At 44.7% G+C, this 16,909-nt stretch overlaps 1 protein-coding gene across 3 annotated transcripts in view; it reads left to right on the top strand.

Moving 5' to 3' along the window:
- NEDD9 (neural precursor cell expressed, developmentally down-regulated 9) overlaps positions 1-6,382 on the top strand; it is a 69,097-nt gene extending 62,715 nt beyond the window's left edge. For all 3 annotated transcript variants that reach the window (XM_083519192.1, XM_083519190.1, XM_083519191.1), the window contains 4 exons: positions 137-238; positions 2,045-3,259; positions 4,888-4,977; positions 5,399-6,382. In XM_083519192.1, the coding sequence (XP_083375318.1) occupies positions 137-238; positions 2,045-3,259; positions 4,888-4,977; positions 5,399-5,908 (1,917 nt within the window). In that variant the 3' untranslated portion in view covers positions 5,909-6,382. The remainder of the gene's footprint in view (positions 1-136; positions 239-2,044; positions 3,260-4,887; positions 4,978-5,398) is intronic.
- Positions 6,383-16,909: the final 10,527 nt, after the last annotated feature.

Genomic DNA, 16,909 nt, shown 5'->3' on the forward strand with positions numbered 1-16,909 from the left:
CCCCAAACCTCATCCTGTTTGTTACAGAAGTAATTCCCAAGCAAAGGGGTAGAGTGGGGTTGGATGGATTTGAAATGGCTGTGGGTCCCTATGGCGCTTTCCTCTGTTTGTGTTAACGCGACTCTTCTCTCCTAAGATTTACGACGTCCCCCCTGCATCATTTAAAGGTCCTGCACACACCGCCCAGATGGGGAACATGGAACCTCAAGGGGTCTACGATGTGCCTCCTGCAAAAGGCGTAAGTCTATTCCTCCTCCATTGAAAGCAAACGTGTAATTTCATGCCGTGTCGAAGGCATGTTTGAACAAAAAAAGTACATTTTGCATTTTACAGAAGAAGCAGGGAACACTTTGAACTCTCTAGCCCTTTCAACATTCCCCTCAAGCTTGCAGCTCGCTTATTTATTTAAAATTGTGATAAAGATAAACTTCAGAGTGTAATTACTAGCTTTACGTAAGGCATTCTTGTAATTAGAGTTTTGAAAAATCAACACTCGTGCAACGGGCTGATTTGGATCTTTCTGCTTCACCTGAGAGGAGTTCATCCGTGTTGCTTCATTGGTTTCCCAGTTGCTTCGTTGGTTTCTCTGGGGCTCCGACTGCCTGGTGCGCCCGTCCCCATGGAAGTTTCCCATCAAGGCATACATTCACACACAACCTGCTTATGCCGTCTTCCCTTCTGCAAGACGCCGCATAACAGGCTTTGCCACAGTCATAGGAGCCCTGGAATCGGACTTACATTGTGAAAGCTGAGATAGCTCTGTCAGTAGAGCGTGAGACTCTTAATCTCAGGGTCATGGGTTTGAGCCCCACACTGGTCAAAGGTTTCCGGCATGACAGGGGGTAGGGCTAGATGACCCCTGTGGTCCCTTCCAACTCTACAGTTCTATGAGTCAGACCGTGAGTCCATCTTTCCTCAGTAATGCATTGACTGGCAGTGGCTCTCCAGGGTTTCAAGGGAGAGACTTTTCCCATCCCAAGTAAGGCAGGTGCCATGTCTGTATGGTGTGAACAGGGGATGGAGAGGGTGTTGACGCTGGGTCATGGAATCATAGAATTGTAGAGTTGGAAGGGACCTCAAGGGTCATCTAGTCCAACCCCCTGCAATGCAGGGATCTCAGCTAAAGCATCCTTGACTGATGGCCATCCAACCCCTGCCTAAAAACCTCCAAGGAAGGAGAGTCATCCCAAGCTACCTTGTTCCTTTTTTTGGAGACATGGTGGGTCTCTTGGTCATTCCTGACTTCCTTCCTGTTGGTGCTGCAGCTTTGGGGAGTGCAAACACCAGCTAAAAACAGAATATAGGGCTTAACATAGCTACCGATAAACCATCTAGGTCAGGTGGGTTACTTTTCATGGAGGCCACCAACCTTCCCTGAGCACTGAGGAGCGATTACATCATGTCTCTGGCTCAACCTGGTGTTACTAAGCTGTGACCATGTTGATCCAGAGATCACAATACCATAGCTGAGCATGAATTCACCTTCTCTGGAAGCCAGTGCAAGCATTTATGTTGACCTGCCTCAATGTCTTAGATAGCTTCACAAATTGCCGTATTTTTTGCTCCATAAGGCACACCTAGTTTTTAAAGGAGGAAAACAAAAAATATATATTCTGCGCAGAGCATGTAAGTTCTTGTTTCACAGTGAACTGGGAGGAGGGGCGGAAGGGGCTTCCATCCATCCCTCCTCCTGCCTCGCTGTAAAGCCAGCAGAGCAAGAGCCGCTGGCATGCTCTCCGCAAGAAAAGTGAGAGCTGTGCAGAGCGTGTCAGCGCTCTTGCTCTGCTTGCTTCACAGCGAGCAACGGACGGGAGCCATGGCTCTGGCTGTGGAGGCATCCCTCAGCTCATGACTGCAGAAGCAGCTGAGGGATCCCTCTGCTGTCCAGTACATTCGCTCCATAAGATGCACAGACATTTCCCCTTACTTTTTAGGAGGAAAAAAGTGCGTCTTATGGAGCGAAAAATACGGTACTTGCAGGCCTCACGGTATGGAGGTGATGTCTTTTTGCAGCTCATGGCTTTTTTCCACTTTCGTGTTCCAGATCTACTCAGTCCCACCTTTGGGGTGCAGAGATGCTGCAGATCCCAGGGAGCGCTCGCCCGACTCAGCCTCTTGCGTGAAGCATGAGGCAAGGCCAGAAGGTGTGTACGACGTCCCACCTCCCATGGCCAAAGGAGCTGCAAAGGAAGCCGGGCAGAAATGCGTTTGCAGCCCGCCTGCCCCTTCTGACCTCCCTCCACACCAGCAAGGCCTGTATGATGTCCCAGTGAGCCACCAAACCCCCTTTGCTGGGCAGCAGATAGCTCCCCAGATGGACGTCTATGACACCCCCAGAGGAGTCCCATTCCCCGGACAGCTCTTGGGATTTGGGGATGGTGAAACCAAAGAGGGTGTGTACGATGTGCCTCCGCAGGTGACACAGGACACTAAAAGGCTGCAGGACGTGACGGATGGGATGAACAGGCTGTCCTTTTCTAGTACAGGGAGCACCAGGAGCAACATGTCCACATCTTCCACAACGTCAAAAGAATCGTCCTTTTCAGCCACCCCAGAGAAGGACAAGAGATTAGCGCTGGATCCCGACGCAGCCATAGAGAGACTCTACAGGCATCAGAGCACAATCGAGACCACTGTCTCCAGCTTAATGGCCTTTGTCAACTCCGACTGGCGGTCTTACGAGTACATGGAGAAGCACATCAACAAGATCCATGCGGCCGTCGAGAAGGTGGAGCAGTCCCTGGTTGACTACCTTCATTTTGCTAAAGGAGCTGCGGCCAACGCGTCCTTCCTCTCTGAGCTCAGCCTCTACAGCAAGCTGAGGAGGGAGCTGCAGAGGCTGGAAGATTCGCACCAGATTTTAACCCAGACTAGCCACGACCTCAGCAGCTGCAGCTGGTCCTTGAACGTCCTGGCTGTCAACAAGGTCCAGAACAAATGCGATGATCTGGACCGCTTTGTGATGGTGGCGAGGACGATCCCGGACGATGCTAAGCAGCTCACCACCAGCATCAGCCTCAATGCCGAGGTGCTCTTCAAGCAAGGGCAGAATGGCTCTTATTTGAAGAATGCGTCGGAGATTGCAGATTACGTATATGACAGCCCTCAGGCCCAGACACTGCACCCTGGAGACAAGAGCCAGGGCCATTCTGCTTCTTTGTCACCCCTCCTTTCCAAAGACCAGCATTGCCAGTGCAGCAGCAGCAGTGATGGCTCAGAGAAGAGCTGGATGGATGACTATGACTATGTGCACTTGCAGGTTAGTACTGCTTCGTTGGATTAAGCCAGGTTTGGGGAAAGGCTGTGGCTCAGTGGAAGAGAACCTGTTTTGCATGCCAAAGGTCCCAGGTTCCAGCATCTCCTGGTAGGGTTAGTAGATGCTGAGATCCTGGTGGGCTGCTGCCAGTCAGTATACAGTGGTCTGACAGCAGGTTCCTGGGCTCAGCATCCTGCTTTCAGTAGGGGCAAATGCTTTTGGGAAGTGGCTGACAAGCAGGGCAGGAAGGCAACAGCCCACCTCTGGGCTTTGTCTCCCAGGAACTGCTGTTCAGAGCTATACTGTCATGAAACATGGATGTTCCTTTGAACTAGAATGAATATTAGCAATAATGGATATCTATTGGCCCATTTTCCATGAATCCATTTAAATTTCCCTTTAAAGCCAGCAATAATAATAATTTATTATTTATACCCCGTCCATCTGGCTGGGTTTCCCAACAGAATATTAAAAATACGATAAAACATCAACAGTTAAAAGCTTCCCTAAACAGGGCTGCCTTCAGATGTTTTCTAAAAGTCAGGTAATTGTTTATTTCCTTGACATCTGATGGGAGGGCGTTCCACAGGGCGGGCACCACTACCGAGAAGGCCCTCTGCCTGGTTCCCTGTAACCTCACTTCTCACAGTGAGGGAACCACCAGAAGGACTTCATTGCCCGGGCTGAACAATAGGGGGTGGAAATGCTCCTTTCAGTTATACTGGGCCGAGGCTGTTTAGTGGCCATCATCATAGGTCAGGAGCAGGAGAGCAATGAGTCACATGGCATCAGTGAAGTTAACTCTTTATTCAAGGAAACACGGTTGGCCCAGAAGGCCAGGCCTGATGAGCAAAGCAGCTCATCCCGGTAGATCAGGGGTCAGTAAGGTTTATCTCTCCATGGGCTGGATCGTGTGTGTGTGCGATTTCAGGCACCGCGGAAGCGGGTCCCCGTGCCACGCTGTGCTGGTTTAGCGCAGCGTGCAGGGACTCGCCAAACGGGCGGCTCGTGGGCTGGTTAAACAACCCATGTGGGCCACTTATGACCCATGGGCCTTAGGTTGCTGACCCCTGCAGTAGATCTTGCCCCTACAAGGCAGTTGTGGAGCCTGAAGGTCCCCACCTTCCCACTGTCGTCTTAAGTCTCCTCCTCCCCCCGGGTCCTTTCCAAGCAATCTGAGACTCCATCGTTGTGCTAGTCTTTGCTCCTCCCTCTTTGGGCCTCTTCTGGTTCTGGCTTCAAGTGCTGCAGGGGAAGGTGGAAATCCCTCACACTGGCACCCATTTTCTGGACAGCAGCTCACCCCAGGGTATGCTGTCTCAGTAGCAGGCTGTTTGCCCCATCTCCTACCCATGGCTACTAGTCACAGTGGCTGTGTTCTGCCTCTGAATGCCGGTTGGTAGGAATAGCATGGGGGGAAGAGTGCTGTCGCTCTTATTGGGATTATTTCACATGGTGAGCTCTCTCTGTTCTTGTATCCCTTCCTTCTCTTCAATGATAAGAACTGGAGCGAGAACATAATGAAATACCTGCTGTGCAACAGCTACGCTCCTGGCTTGGTTGTCATCTCAAGAGATGCACATGCGTGACATGGCTTTCTTTGTTTTGTTTCTTAAATGTTATCCAATCAGGGGAAGGAGGAGTTTGAAAGGCAACAGAAAGAGCTTCTCGAGAAGGAAAATATCATCAAGCAGAACAAGATGCAGCTGGAGCATCACCAGGTAAGAGTTTGTGGAAGCGTCAAAAACAGCAAAAGAGGAAAAGTCACAAAATGCCACTGAATGGAGAATTTACTCTCTCTTCAAACCACGTGGCCAGCTGGCAGGGGGCAGGAGAAGCTGTCCTCTTTTCAGAACACACATTTCTTTATTATTTTATTAAGCATGCAAAATGTACTAAGCCCCTGAAAGCACATTAAAAGCATGGCATCTCTTCCCACGGGCTTAATAGACAAAGCACAAAACATTTTTTTTAAAAAAAAATGTGTTTGTGCACTCCTCCGGTTTCACCCAAGCTTGCTGCTACTCTTGTTTTCCTGTTACCCTGTTTTGTCCTTCATCCTGTTGGCACTTAAAGAGCTTGCTATTAGAGGGAATGACACTTTGAAAGAACGTGGCATTGACTCTGCGGTTTGCTTTTCAGCTGAATCAGTTCCAGTGGCTGGAACAAGAAATCACGAAGCCCGTGGAAAACGACATCTCGAAATGGAAGCCGCCTCAAGGCCTTCACCCTGTGAACAGCCCAATGGCCTCTCAGGAAAGGCAGCTGCTTTTGTTTTATGCGGACCAGTGTGAGACTCACTTCATCTCCCTTTTAAACGCCATCGATGCATTCTTCAGCTGCATTAGTGCTGCGCAGCCACCGAGGATCTTTGTTGCGCATAGCAAGTTCGTCATCTTAAGTGCTCACAAGCTGGTGTTCATTGGGGACACCCTCACTAGGCAGCTGACCACTCAGGAAATACGCAACAGTATAATGAACTCCAGCAACCAGCTTTGCGAATTGCTTAAAAGCATCGTCATGTCCACCAAGGTGGCTGCCCTGAATTATCCCAGCACAGCATCCTTGCAAGACATGGTGGACCGCGTGACAGAACTCTCCCATTATGCACAGTCATTCAAACGCTCTTTGGTACATATGGCATCTTACTGAGGCACACAAAATGGACAGAATCCAATGCAGAATAATGCCTAAAAAAAATAAAAGAACTGGAAATGTTTTCTATATTATGTACAAAAATGAAACTTGATCATTTAATTTTATTTTTTCTAGAAGTTTTATACTAAATATTTTAAATTCATTTTATGGATTAGAAATTATAAAGGGTTTCGGCAATCTCAGCCTGTTTCTTTTATCATTTTAAATACAGTATACATATATAAATATAAAGTGATACTCTGCATGTATGTATATGTTGCAACATTCCATAAAGTTCATTAAGTAAGCACCTTAACAAAAGCATCCGTCAGTTTTATGGTGTATATGTGGCCTGGGTTTTTCAGGATATCCATGAACCGGATACTGTTTTTGCCTCTTGGGGGCTATAGTGTATATTGTATTTTATTGTAGCCTAATAATGTCTTGGCATAGGTTGCTACTAAATAAACGATGCCCTCTTACACTGAAGTCCTGCACATTTCTTTGGAAGCAAAACTCATTTCTCTTTGCCAAGCTATGAAATTCACTCCGACCAGAGGTAGTGATGGCCACAACTTGGAATGGCATTAAAATAAGATTATTAGACTAATTCAAGGAGGATAAGACATTCTGTGGTTACTATCCATGATTGACTACATTGTGGCTCCACTGTCAGAGGGAGTGTGCCTCTGACTACAAGATACCTCTGGTTAAGAACTTAATTCGTTCCGGAGGTCCGTTCTTAACCTGAAACTGTTCTTATCCTTAGGGACCACTTTAGCTCATGGGGCCTCCCGCTGCCGCCGCTGCGCAATCTCTGTTCTTATCCTAAGGTAAAGTTCTTAACCCGAGGTACTGCTTCCAGGTTAGCGGAGTCTGTAACCCGAAGTGTTTGTAACCCGAGGTACCACTTTACTGCAAAACACAGAAGGGGAGAGTACAGTTGTGCTCAAGCCCTGTTTGCTAGTTTCTCATAGGCATCTTGTTGACCTGACAAAAGGATGCTCAGGAGGCCTTTCAAAGAATGGTCTCATTCTTTGACATGAGCATGCACAGGACAACAGGACAGCAGCCTTAATTGCTGTCTTGTGAGTGGTATGAATTGTTTCTCTTATAAGAAACAACCAATTAGCAATACAGGATGGGTGGGTGGTAAAAATATCATGTCCTCAGAGACAAGACTCTCTTGTGTCATACCTCTGTTTAATGGTAAATCTGTAGTTCCTCAAAACTGGACAAGTTTTATGTGTCTGTCATTCACTTGCATTTGCAAACTGATAATAGTTGCTAAATTGCTGTGGTTCTTATGTAGCCTCGGGGGTACTTGTTCAGAATGCCAATGGATGCCTCTGATACATGGAGATAAGTCTTTTTCAGCTGTATAACATTGCACTAAATTGCAGAGCAGTTCAAAGGTGTTCAGCAATGCAGCTGTCTCACCACATCAAAGCTTACCTGTGGTATACAGTTCCCTGGGCAATGATGACTAAACAAAACTAAATGCATGGCAATTCTTGCCCTTGCGAGATGTCTTTCCGCACGTGCATAAATTCCTCTGGATTGGAACCACAATGTAGTTCAGATAAAGAACCTCAACCTTCCATATTTACCGGTAAAATACAGGTCTCTTTCACCAAAATGCAGCTCTGGTGCTGCATAAACAGCTATAGCCACGTGATCAAATGACAGCTTTGGATGTTACAGGAATGCCACCAAAATATCTTGTGCACATCCCTAGTGCAAGTGTTCTTTTTAACTGTAGCAAAGAAATGTGTTTGGCCACATGCACAAATCATACAACTGGTACTAGTGTTTCCATTAATATCCAAAGACACACATTGTGGGATGGGGTTAAACAACTAGGAGCCACACAGTAAGTGCTTAAAGGAATACTAAGCAAGGCCAGAAACTGTGATCAGCCTGTAATATGTAGCCTCTGGCATTATATACAATGCAAACATACACCAGCCATAATCCAGTGGTATAGAATATGGTGCATACAGGAGAACCTGGATTCAGTTCTCAGTATCTACTGTTATAGGTTCTCAGATAGAGATGCTAGAATTTTGTCTGAGACTCTGGACCACTGCTTACATCGAAGTGCTAGGCTAGGTGGTCTACTGGTAATATGGTACAAGGCAAGTTCTTATACCTGGAGGAGAACACCAGACTTTTTTGGTAAAGTTTTTTTTTAACTATTTCATTTTCTAATGTACAATTTATAATAAACAGTTATAATGACAGAGAAAATTTAAAGATGGGGGGGGGGGACCATACAATGGACACGTAGAGTGAGTAGTTTGCATGAGTTTAAAGAACAAAGCCCATCTTGAAAATAGTAGTTCTATTGTGTATGTCACACCAAATCACATAAAAGGTATCTGGAGGTTCTAGTCCTTGCTGAAATCTCAAATTATGCATAATTTTCTCTATTAGAGCTATATTCCAGAGTGAGTGCTACCAAGCGTCCAGTGTAATATTTTGGGCTGTTTTCCATTGAGCTGCAGTTACTCTTTGTGCTGCCAAGGTCATATATAAGACCAATTCTTTTGAACCATGTGAGACTTTTTGATAAGGCAATCGTGTAGCATGTCCTGACTGAGATCTCTTGTTAATGAAAAGGGAGAGAGGGAGGGAGATGGTTGCTGTAACTATCTTGTTTCACACAAACTCACCTCTTGCAATCTCAGATGCCATATAACTGCGGAGTCAGTAGCAGTGAGGATTAAAGGACAGGTGTACAGGCCATGGCCCATCATGATTGAAAGCTGCCTGGCTTTCTGTGTCTGTTGCTCTATGATCACTTCAGCTAAGCTATCCCGCAAGTCTGCAATATTCTTGCACCGCCTGCCTAGCCAGCAGGTTGCCGTTGGCTAAACGTTATTTACAATCCGGTGATAGCTAGTCTACTTAAAATAAGGTCTTTCCTGCACACAGTATGCTTGGTATTATCACAGTCTGTGTTTTTACATGCTTCTCTTAAATACCCAAGAAATGACTGCTCTTCTTTAGCATGCTTCAACAATTAACACCAAGAGAGAGCATTTATTTGACTACCTTCCTTGAACTAAGAATGACTGATGGTGGCCATGAAAGCATTTTTTTGCTGCTGCTCTGCACTTCTGTAACTTCTCTCCTTTCCCCGAAGATTACAGGGTTGGCAGAAAATGCTACCTGACAATCCTAGGATCAATCTCTCTCTCTCTTTTGTTTCAGGAAAAGCAAGCTGCTAGCCCTTATGTTAGGGAACACAGGCTTGAAAGTACTTGTACAATTGCTAATGAAATCTCCAAAGCCCCAACAGAGTCCTTTTCTGTTTTTCCCCCTAGTAGTCAGATGGCAGGACTTGCCCTTCTCCAGTGACTAGGAACAGTATGATAAGCAGTTCTTTCTTTCTAGAAAAATAGGTGCCAGTACTCACCATGAAGTTGTTACAGTAAATGCCACACTTTTTAACAACAAAAAGAGGTGCCAGTACTGCATATCCTTGAATACCCCCTGAACCTCCCCCCCCCCCCCGGGCTGATGATAAGGATGTAATCCTATATCCAGCTACCTGGAAGAAAATCCTGTTGAAGTTAATGGAATTTTCTTCTGAGCAGACATGTAAAAGAATGCCCTGCAAATAATGCAAAAGGAGCAAAGGATTAACACAGGTCCCAGCTCTGTTTTCAGGTGACAGACAAGCTGGTATTGGTTGCTTTTTACCAAATCTTAGTTCATTTTATGTGGCATAGTTTTTACCTGAATTTGAGATACGGGCTTTAAATACCAAATATGTTAATAGAACAGCATGCCCTCTTTGGAAGTATCTTGGAGAGCAGGAAGCAATTGAACATGGAGGGACATGATGTATTTTGAGCGGTCGTAGATATTGCTTTCCTAGGACCTTGATCTCGCGCATTAATGCTGAGGGAGCTTGAGATCCCCAGAAATAGCACTAGGCCTTAACATTGCATCTGGCATAAGTATTTAGAACTGCTCAGCTAAAGGAGATGGGCTCATCTCCTGTTACCAGTAGAAACATTTTAAAAAGAAAAAGAAAAAAAGCTAAATTCAAGTTGGAGGCACTTCTGAGTTTTTTCTTCTTCATGAATGTGCCCTTTCAGAACTTTGTGGTTTATGATTTGTTCTTTGTGCATGGTGTATGTCCTACATAACCATGTTGTAAATTGCAATATATGAAGGGCATGATCCAGCAAACACTACCTGCAAAGTAAGCGCCTTTGAAATTTTAATGGGGTTTTAAGCATTCAGCTGCATGCCAGTTTCATCAATTTCAAGGTTGTGCTTTATTGTCTCATTTGAAGGACATATGAAGCCCAAATCCTGTGGGAGTGCATGGCTTCCCATTGTCTTCTGTGTGGAGGAGAACTTTCCATATGCATTTATATTCCCCTTTGTACTTGTTGAATTTTCCTTGTTGAGAGAAGTGTCTCACATTGGCCCACACTTGCTTCAGAGCACCACCACCTGCCATAGTCTCTCTTGTGCAGATGTGGAGGTATAGGTAGTCTCTGGCCATGATCTGCAGCTGCACATGTGCAAAACTCCCAGTCAGAGCACCAGAAATGTTCAGAGCCTCTTTCACCCTCCATAAATTGCGGTGGGAAAGCCCTCTTCCATGGCCCACATTGCTCACTTTCTCAAGCAATGCCTATATAAGGCAAATAAATTTCCTTTTGCATTTGTTACCGTGTAGAATAAAAATCACCATGCATACAAAGAATGCTTTTAAAACAAAACTATTTTGTGTTGACCAGTTTTATTGTCGTCTCCCATTTTGTACAATATGTTTTCTCCCGATGGGGAGCAGTCGTCCAAAAGAACAGCTACGCAGTGTTTTGTTTTCCTTTAGCTGGTATTATCAATAGATGCAGTGCTTTTAAAATAATGTTAGTTGAAAAAAGCAGATCCCTGGCTCAAGGAGCACAGAAATGTAAAAGCCCTGCTAAATCTAGTCTAGCACCCTGTTCTCCCCAGATTCCTATGGGAAGCCTGAAGGAGGATAGAAGCACCACATTACTCTTGCCATCTGTGATTCCCAGTGGGTGATACCCAGAGGCATGTTGCCTCTGACACCGAATGTTATGCATGACCATCATGGCTAAGCAGCCACCTAGCTCCAGTAGTGCAACAACGATCGGTCACCAGGTGGAGGTTAACATCCCTCTACATTGAAAGGTGCATCCAGTTAGCTCACTACTGCATACTTCTGCTTTTGGGTCTCCTTCGCTAGATGAGAATAACCCAAATTTCAATAGAGTGTGAGGTAACAAAGGGAGAGGGGGAAGTTAGAGGAAGCAGTAACGGGGGATATGGAAGTAAGTTTAGCTATATAAATTTCCAGGGATCCTTTCAATGATTATCCAGTTTCCTGAGGATAGATAAATGGGGAAATTACATTAACGTAGAGGTTAGTACTTAGGGTTGCCCAACAAATTTGGGCAAAACTGAGAAAAGCTCAACAACTTTGGCCAAAAAAGTTAAAAGTTCAACAACTTTTGTGTCCGGATTTTCACTTTTTGAAATATGGCAACCCTATTAGTACTGAAAGTTTCCTATTCATCAGAGTCTCCCAAGATTGAGCATATTCAACTATTCTGTGATCACATCATGCAAGCACAGAATATGGAACTTGCTGCAGAAGTAATCCTTTCAAAAGTCTGAGCTTTCCTCTCTTTGTTAAAGACAAAAAGAACTCCAAGGACTTAAGGTTGCAGAGGCAGACATGAATGTTTGGCTCATGCCTGGTGAAATTACGGACACCAATGAAAAGGGGACTTGAGCAGGGCTTCAAAGCTCAGGGTTCAAGTGACCTGCGGTTGTGCCTTACCCTGCACCATATAAATGATGCAAAATCGATGAAAACTTGCTTAGTTTAATCAGGACTCTGACTCCAACTCTTCATACTCACAGCCCGGCGTAATACGAAAAGCTGCACAGAAGCCTTGTGGAGCTTGGAAGCAAATTTTGCAAGGAAGCAAATCTCCTATCTCCTGCCGCCCTTAATATTCCTGAGCTTTTAAAGGTCCAGAATCTAGACTGCAGCATCTTTACTTGCTGAGAAAGTTCCCTAGGCAGTAACTTTCCCCCGTTGTTCTTCTGTAGCAAAGCTTCCTTGCAAATATTCTTCTACACGGTCAGCTTTATTTATACTTAACCTGCAGTCTGAAGCAGATTTGTCTATGTCACAGTCATTTTTAGCAATGTGTCGTAAGCCAGGCACATCCTTTGTTAGGAAACGGCAGCTGATACATTGCCATGGGGACAATATAGTTAGCTAATTGCTTCCTAGTAGAGGATCATTTTTGGAACTCCGTGAATAGGGGGGGAAAACAATCGGAGAACGGGGCTGACTTTCTTCCCAGTTAAGGATGATGTAAGCTAGGCCTATGTGAAAAATGAACAAAAGGACAGAATTCAGTTTTGAGAGTTCCCTGTGAAGAGAGTTTGATGATTACCGGTAAATCACTCTGAGAAATGTACCAACAACTCTCAGCACCCTTAACAAGCTATAGCTCCCAGGATGACTGTGGTATCATAGCACTTTCAATGCATGGTGTGAATGCTTACCTTCCAACATTTCTCCAGTGAAAATAGGGACGTCTGTTCTATAATAATAATTTTACTATTTTTACCCCACCCATCTGACTGGGTTGTCCTAGTTACTCTGGAGGCTTCCAACGTATATAAAATAATAATAAAATATTAAACATTTAAAAAGTTCTCTACACAGGGCTGCCTTCAGATGGCTTGAGGCTTCGGATAACTCCATCCCCTCCAACATTCTCCGATGAAAATAGGGACGTCCTAAGGAAAAGTGGGGCATATAGGGATCGAATCAGAAACTGGCATGGCTTCTGTAAATCCGGGACGGTCCCTGGAAAATAGGGATACTTGGAAGGTCTGCAAATGTGGTCCAAGTCTGGGTAAGTTCTGTGCTCCGGTAACTTCTCACTACTCACAGAGGTGAGATGGGCATAAGTTCAAAGGCAACCGGCCTCCTTTAAACACTGAAGCACCAGAGATCCCTGTCTGGGCCATATAGCTCCCTAACACACAATCTACTTGGACCCAGAGCATAATAACTCAGGGAGGGAGGAGCCCTGAAATGACTTTTCTTGGTGAAATAGAAAGGCCGCAGGGAACCAAATGAGTCAAAGGCCTGGCTCCACAGTCTGGGAGGGGCTGTGTTTTATTTCTTAGATGTAGGTCAGTGCCAAAGCTTCAGGCATCAGCTTCGGGTTTTTGGAAACTGACACCAGATGCTAGATGCCACTGGTGTGCCAAAGCTTGCCAAAGTTTAGAAATGCCTAAGTACAACAATAACAATTGTGAGCATGTGGGCAGCTATGATGGGCTTTGCATTCCCCCCCCCCCCAGTCCCTTCAGAACCACCGAGTGTCCCTATTTTCCAGGGATGTCCCTGATTTAGGGAAGCCGTCCTGGTTTCTGATTTGAACCCAGAACGTCCCACTTTTCCTTAAAAGGTAAAGGTAAAGGGACCCCTGACCATTAGGTCCAGTCGTGGCCAACTCTGGGGTTGCAGCACTCATCTCGCTTTATTGGCCGAGGGAGCCGGGCGTACAGCTTCCGGGTCATGTGGCCAGCATGACTAAGCCGCTTCTGGCAAACCAGAGCAGCGCATGGAAACGCCGTTTACCTTCCCACCGGAGCGGTACCTATTTATCTACTTGCACTTTGAGGTGCTTTCAAACTGCTAGGTTGGCAGGAGCAGGGACCGAGCAACGGGAGCTCACCCCGTCGTGGGGATTCGAACCGCCAACCTTCTGATTGGCAAGTCTTAGGCTCTGTGGTTTAACCCACAGCCCCACCCGTATTCCTTAGGATGTCCCTATTTTCATTGGAGAAATGTTGGAGGGTATGGAGTTATCCGACTCCCGAACCATCTAAAGGCAATCCTGTATAGGGAAGTTTTTTTTTTTTTAAAAAAATGTTTAATGTTTTATTATGTTTTTATATATGTTGGAAGCTGCCCAGAGTGGTTGGGGCAACCCAGTAAGATGTGTAGAGTATAAACAGTAAAATTATCATTATGGAATGGGACGTCCCTATTTTCATCGAGGAAATGTTGGAGGGTATGGTCCTTTTAGACATCATTTTATTAACTGGACTCAAGATTGTTTACTGTGTGGGGCAATGAATGCAGTCATCAGAAGGCTCCCAGTCAGCCATTTCTGTTTAATGTTTTAGCAGCAGAGCATTAAAAACATTTTTGTCCACACACCCACCCCCCACCCCCAAAAAGCAACATAGAGCAATCCCTGTGAAAAGCTTGCATTTGATGCTCTGTAAAAGGGGGTCAGGAATGATGTTGTTGCAGCTTGTGGGTTCTGGATAATCTATCCTGGGCTCTTTTCCGAGTCAAAGTTAAAAATCTCTGCCTCCAGCTATGTGGAAATGGAAAAACCCAAGAGGATGAGTGGATAGGGACATGAAAGAGAGAGGTGGATTTTCACCGTCTTTTCATCCGAAGAGACATTGCTTCTTTTTTTGAAAGATGATAAAATTCCTGAGGGCAGTCTGCACACAAATGCTTTTATCTTTCAGGCAGATTTGAGCAGGCTATCAATAGCTGTAATTAATGTGCCTTCAGACAGGAATTAAAAATAACCTTTGTGCTTTGTGCTGTACTGGCTTTTAAAGGAAACAGGGCGACCTTCCTGAAAACAAATAGCCTGCCTGCACTACATTGCAGATCAGAATTCTCAAAGTCCTTTGCTGTAATGGAGCTTACATTAGGCATTCCAATTTTCAGAACCACACGCTCTCTGTTGAAGAGCTTTTTAGCCTTTTTCAGGCATGGCGTTGGCCGTTGGTGCCATTGTAGCAGGAAGCCAGCTGCAACCTAACAGATGCAGCATTATTATTATTATTATTATTATTATTATTATTATTATTATTATACTGTATCTCCATTTCAAGGAGCTTGTTAGGGAGGTTTTTATTTATAACATTTACCATCTCACCTGCCTAAGGTAGCACCTGTTGTCCCGTCCCCCCCATGTCATATTATCCTCACAACAAACCTGTAAAGTACGCTAGGCTGAGAAAAGGAGAATGACTGTCCTAATATTGTTCAGGAAGCTTTGTGACTGAGCAGCGATTCGAACATGGCTCTCACGGGTTTCAGTCCTTGCATCTAACTGCCATTATTGGCATCCATCTGTCTCAAGAGACAATTGAGTGTGCCTCCGGGGGTTTATGGCAACCCTAGAATATACACACTTCAAAAAGTTGTGGTACATTTGGGGAGTCAAGAACCACGTTGCAAAATCTGAAGATGGGTGAAATGCAAAGGATAAGGACATTCCAAGCTGCTCCAGAGGCACAGATCAGGTTAGTTTGCATCAGAATCCACAGAAAATAGAGAAAGGAACACGACAAGGTTGCCCTATATCCCCTTTGTTATTTATTTCGGTCCTGGAGGTGCTCCTAAACATGATCAGAGGGGACCGGTTGGTTGAAGGGATTCAGGTCGGAGCCAAACAGTACAAATTGAAAGCTTTTGCAGATGATCTGGTTTTGACATTGCAGGAGCCAGAATCTAGTACGAAAAGAGCTTTAGAATTGATTCATGAGTTTGGTCGGGTGGCGGGTTTTAAGTTAAACAAGCAAAAGACAAAGGTTTTGGGGAAAAAAATGACAACTGAGGAAGCAGAAAGGTTTCAGAAAGAGACAGACCTAACAGTTGTTAAGAAGGTGAAATACCTAGGGGTTAACATGACTGCTAAAAATTTGAATTTATTTAAGGACAATTATGAAAAGTTTTGGACAGAAATTAAAAAGGACTTAGAAAGTTGGTCAAGATTAAAACTTTCCTTGTTGGGCCGAATTGCTGCGATAAAGATGAATGTATTGCCAAGAATGTTGTTTCTGTTTCAGACCCTACAGATTGTGGACAGAGTGGAATGTTTTACAAAGTGGCAGAGAGATATTTCCAAATTTGTCTGGCAGGACAAAAAGCCCGGAATAAAATTTAAAATACTAACTGATGCAAAGGAAAGGGGGGGGTTTGCCCTGCCGGACTTAAGGTTATATTATGAAGCTGCGGCTTTCTGCTGGATGAAAGATTGGTTACTTCTAGAGAACACTGATGTCCTGGATCTGGAAGGGTTCAATAATGCTTTTGGATGGCATGCATACTTGTGGTACGACAAGGTAAAAATTCACAAGGCTTTCAAGAGCCATATTGTCAGGAAGGCAGTGCTTAATGTCTGGGTAAAATACAAAGACTTATTAGAAAACAAGACCCCAAGGTGGTTGTCACCAATGGAAGCCAAGGCCCAGAAAAGACTCAATATGGAGGCCAATTGGCCGAAATATTGGGAAATACTAGAGAAAGAAGGAGTCACTTGGAGATTGCAGAGTTTTGAGAAACTAAAGGATAAAGTGCAAAATTGGCTACACTATGCTCAGATCAGAGACGTCTTTAAGCTAGACAAGAAAATAGGTTTCCAGGTGGAAAAATCGAAATTAGAAACTGAACTGTTAGAACCCAAGACTAAGGTACTTTAAAAAATGTATAACTTGCTGTTGAAATGGAATATGCAGGATGAAACTGTCAAATCAGCTATGATAAAATGGGCACAGGACATTGGGCATAACATTATGTTTGCTGACTAGGAAAAGTTATGGACCACCGGTGTGAGGTTTACGGCATGTAATGCCTTGAAAGAAAATATTATGAAAATGATATACAGGTGGTACATGACCCCAGTCAAGCTGGCAAAAATATATCGCCTGTCTGACAATAAATGTTGGAAATGTAAGGAAACTGAAGGAACATTCTTTCACCTCTGGTGGACGTGCCCAAGGATCAAGGCCTTCTGGGAAATGATTTATAATGAGTTAAAAAAGGTATTTAAGTATACCTTCCTTAAGAAACCAGAGGCCTTCCTTCTGGGCATTGTGAGCCAAGGGGTGTTAAAGAAAGATTAAAAAAAAATTATGTATGCTACAACAGCAGCAAGAATACTCATCGCAAAGTAT

Source organism: Podarcis liolepis, assembly GCF_965112155.1.
Source record: "Podarcis liolepis genome assembly, chromosome: 8".
Classification (NCBI taxonomy): domain Eukaryota; kingdom Metazoa; phylum Chordata; class Lepidosauria; order Squamata; family Lacertidae; genus Podarcis; species Podarcis liolepis.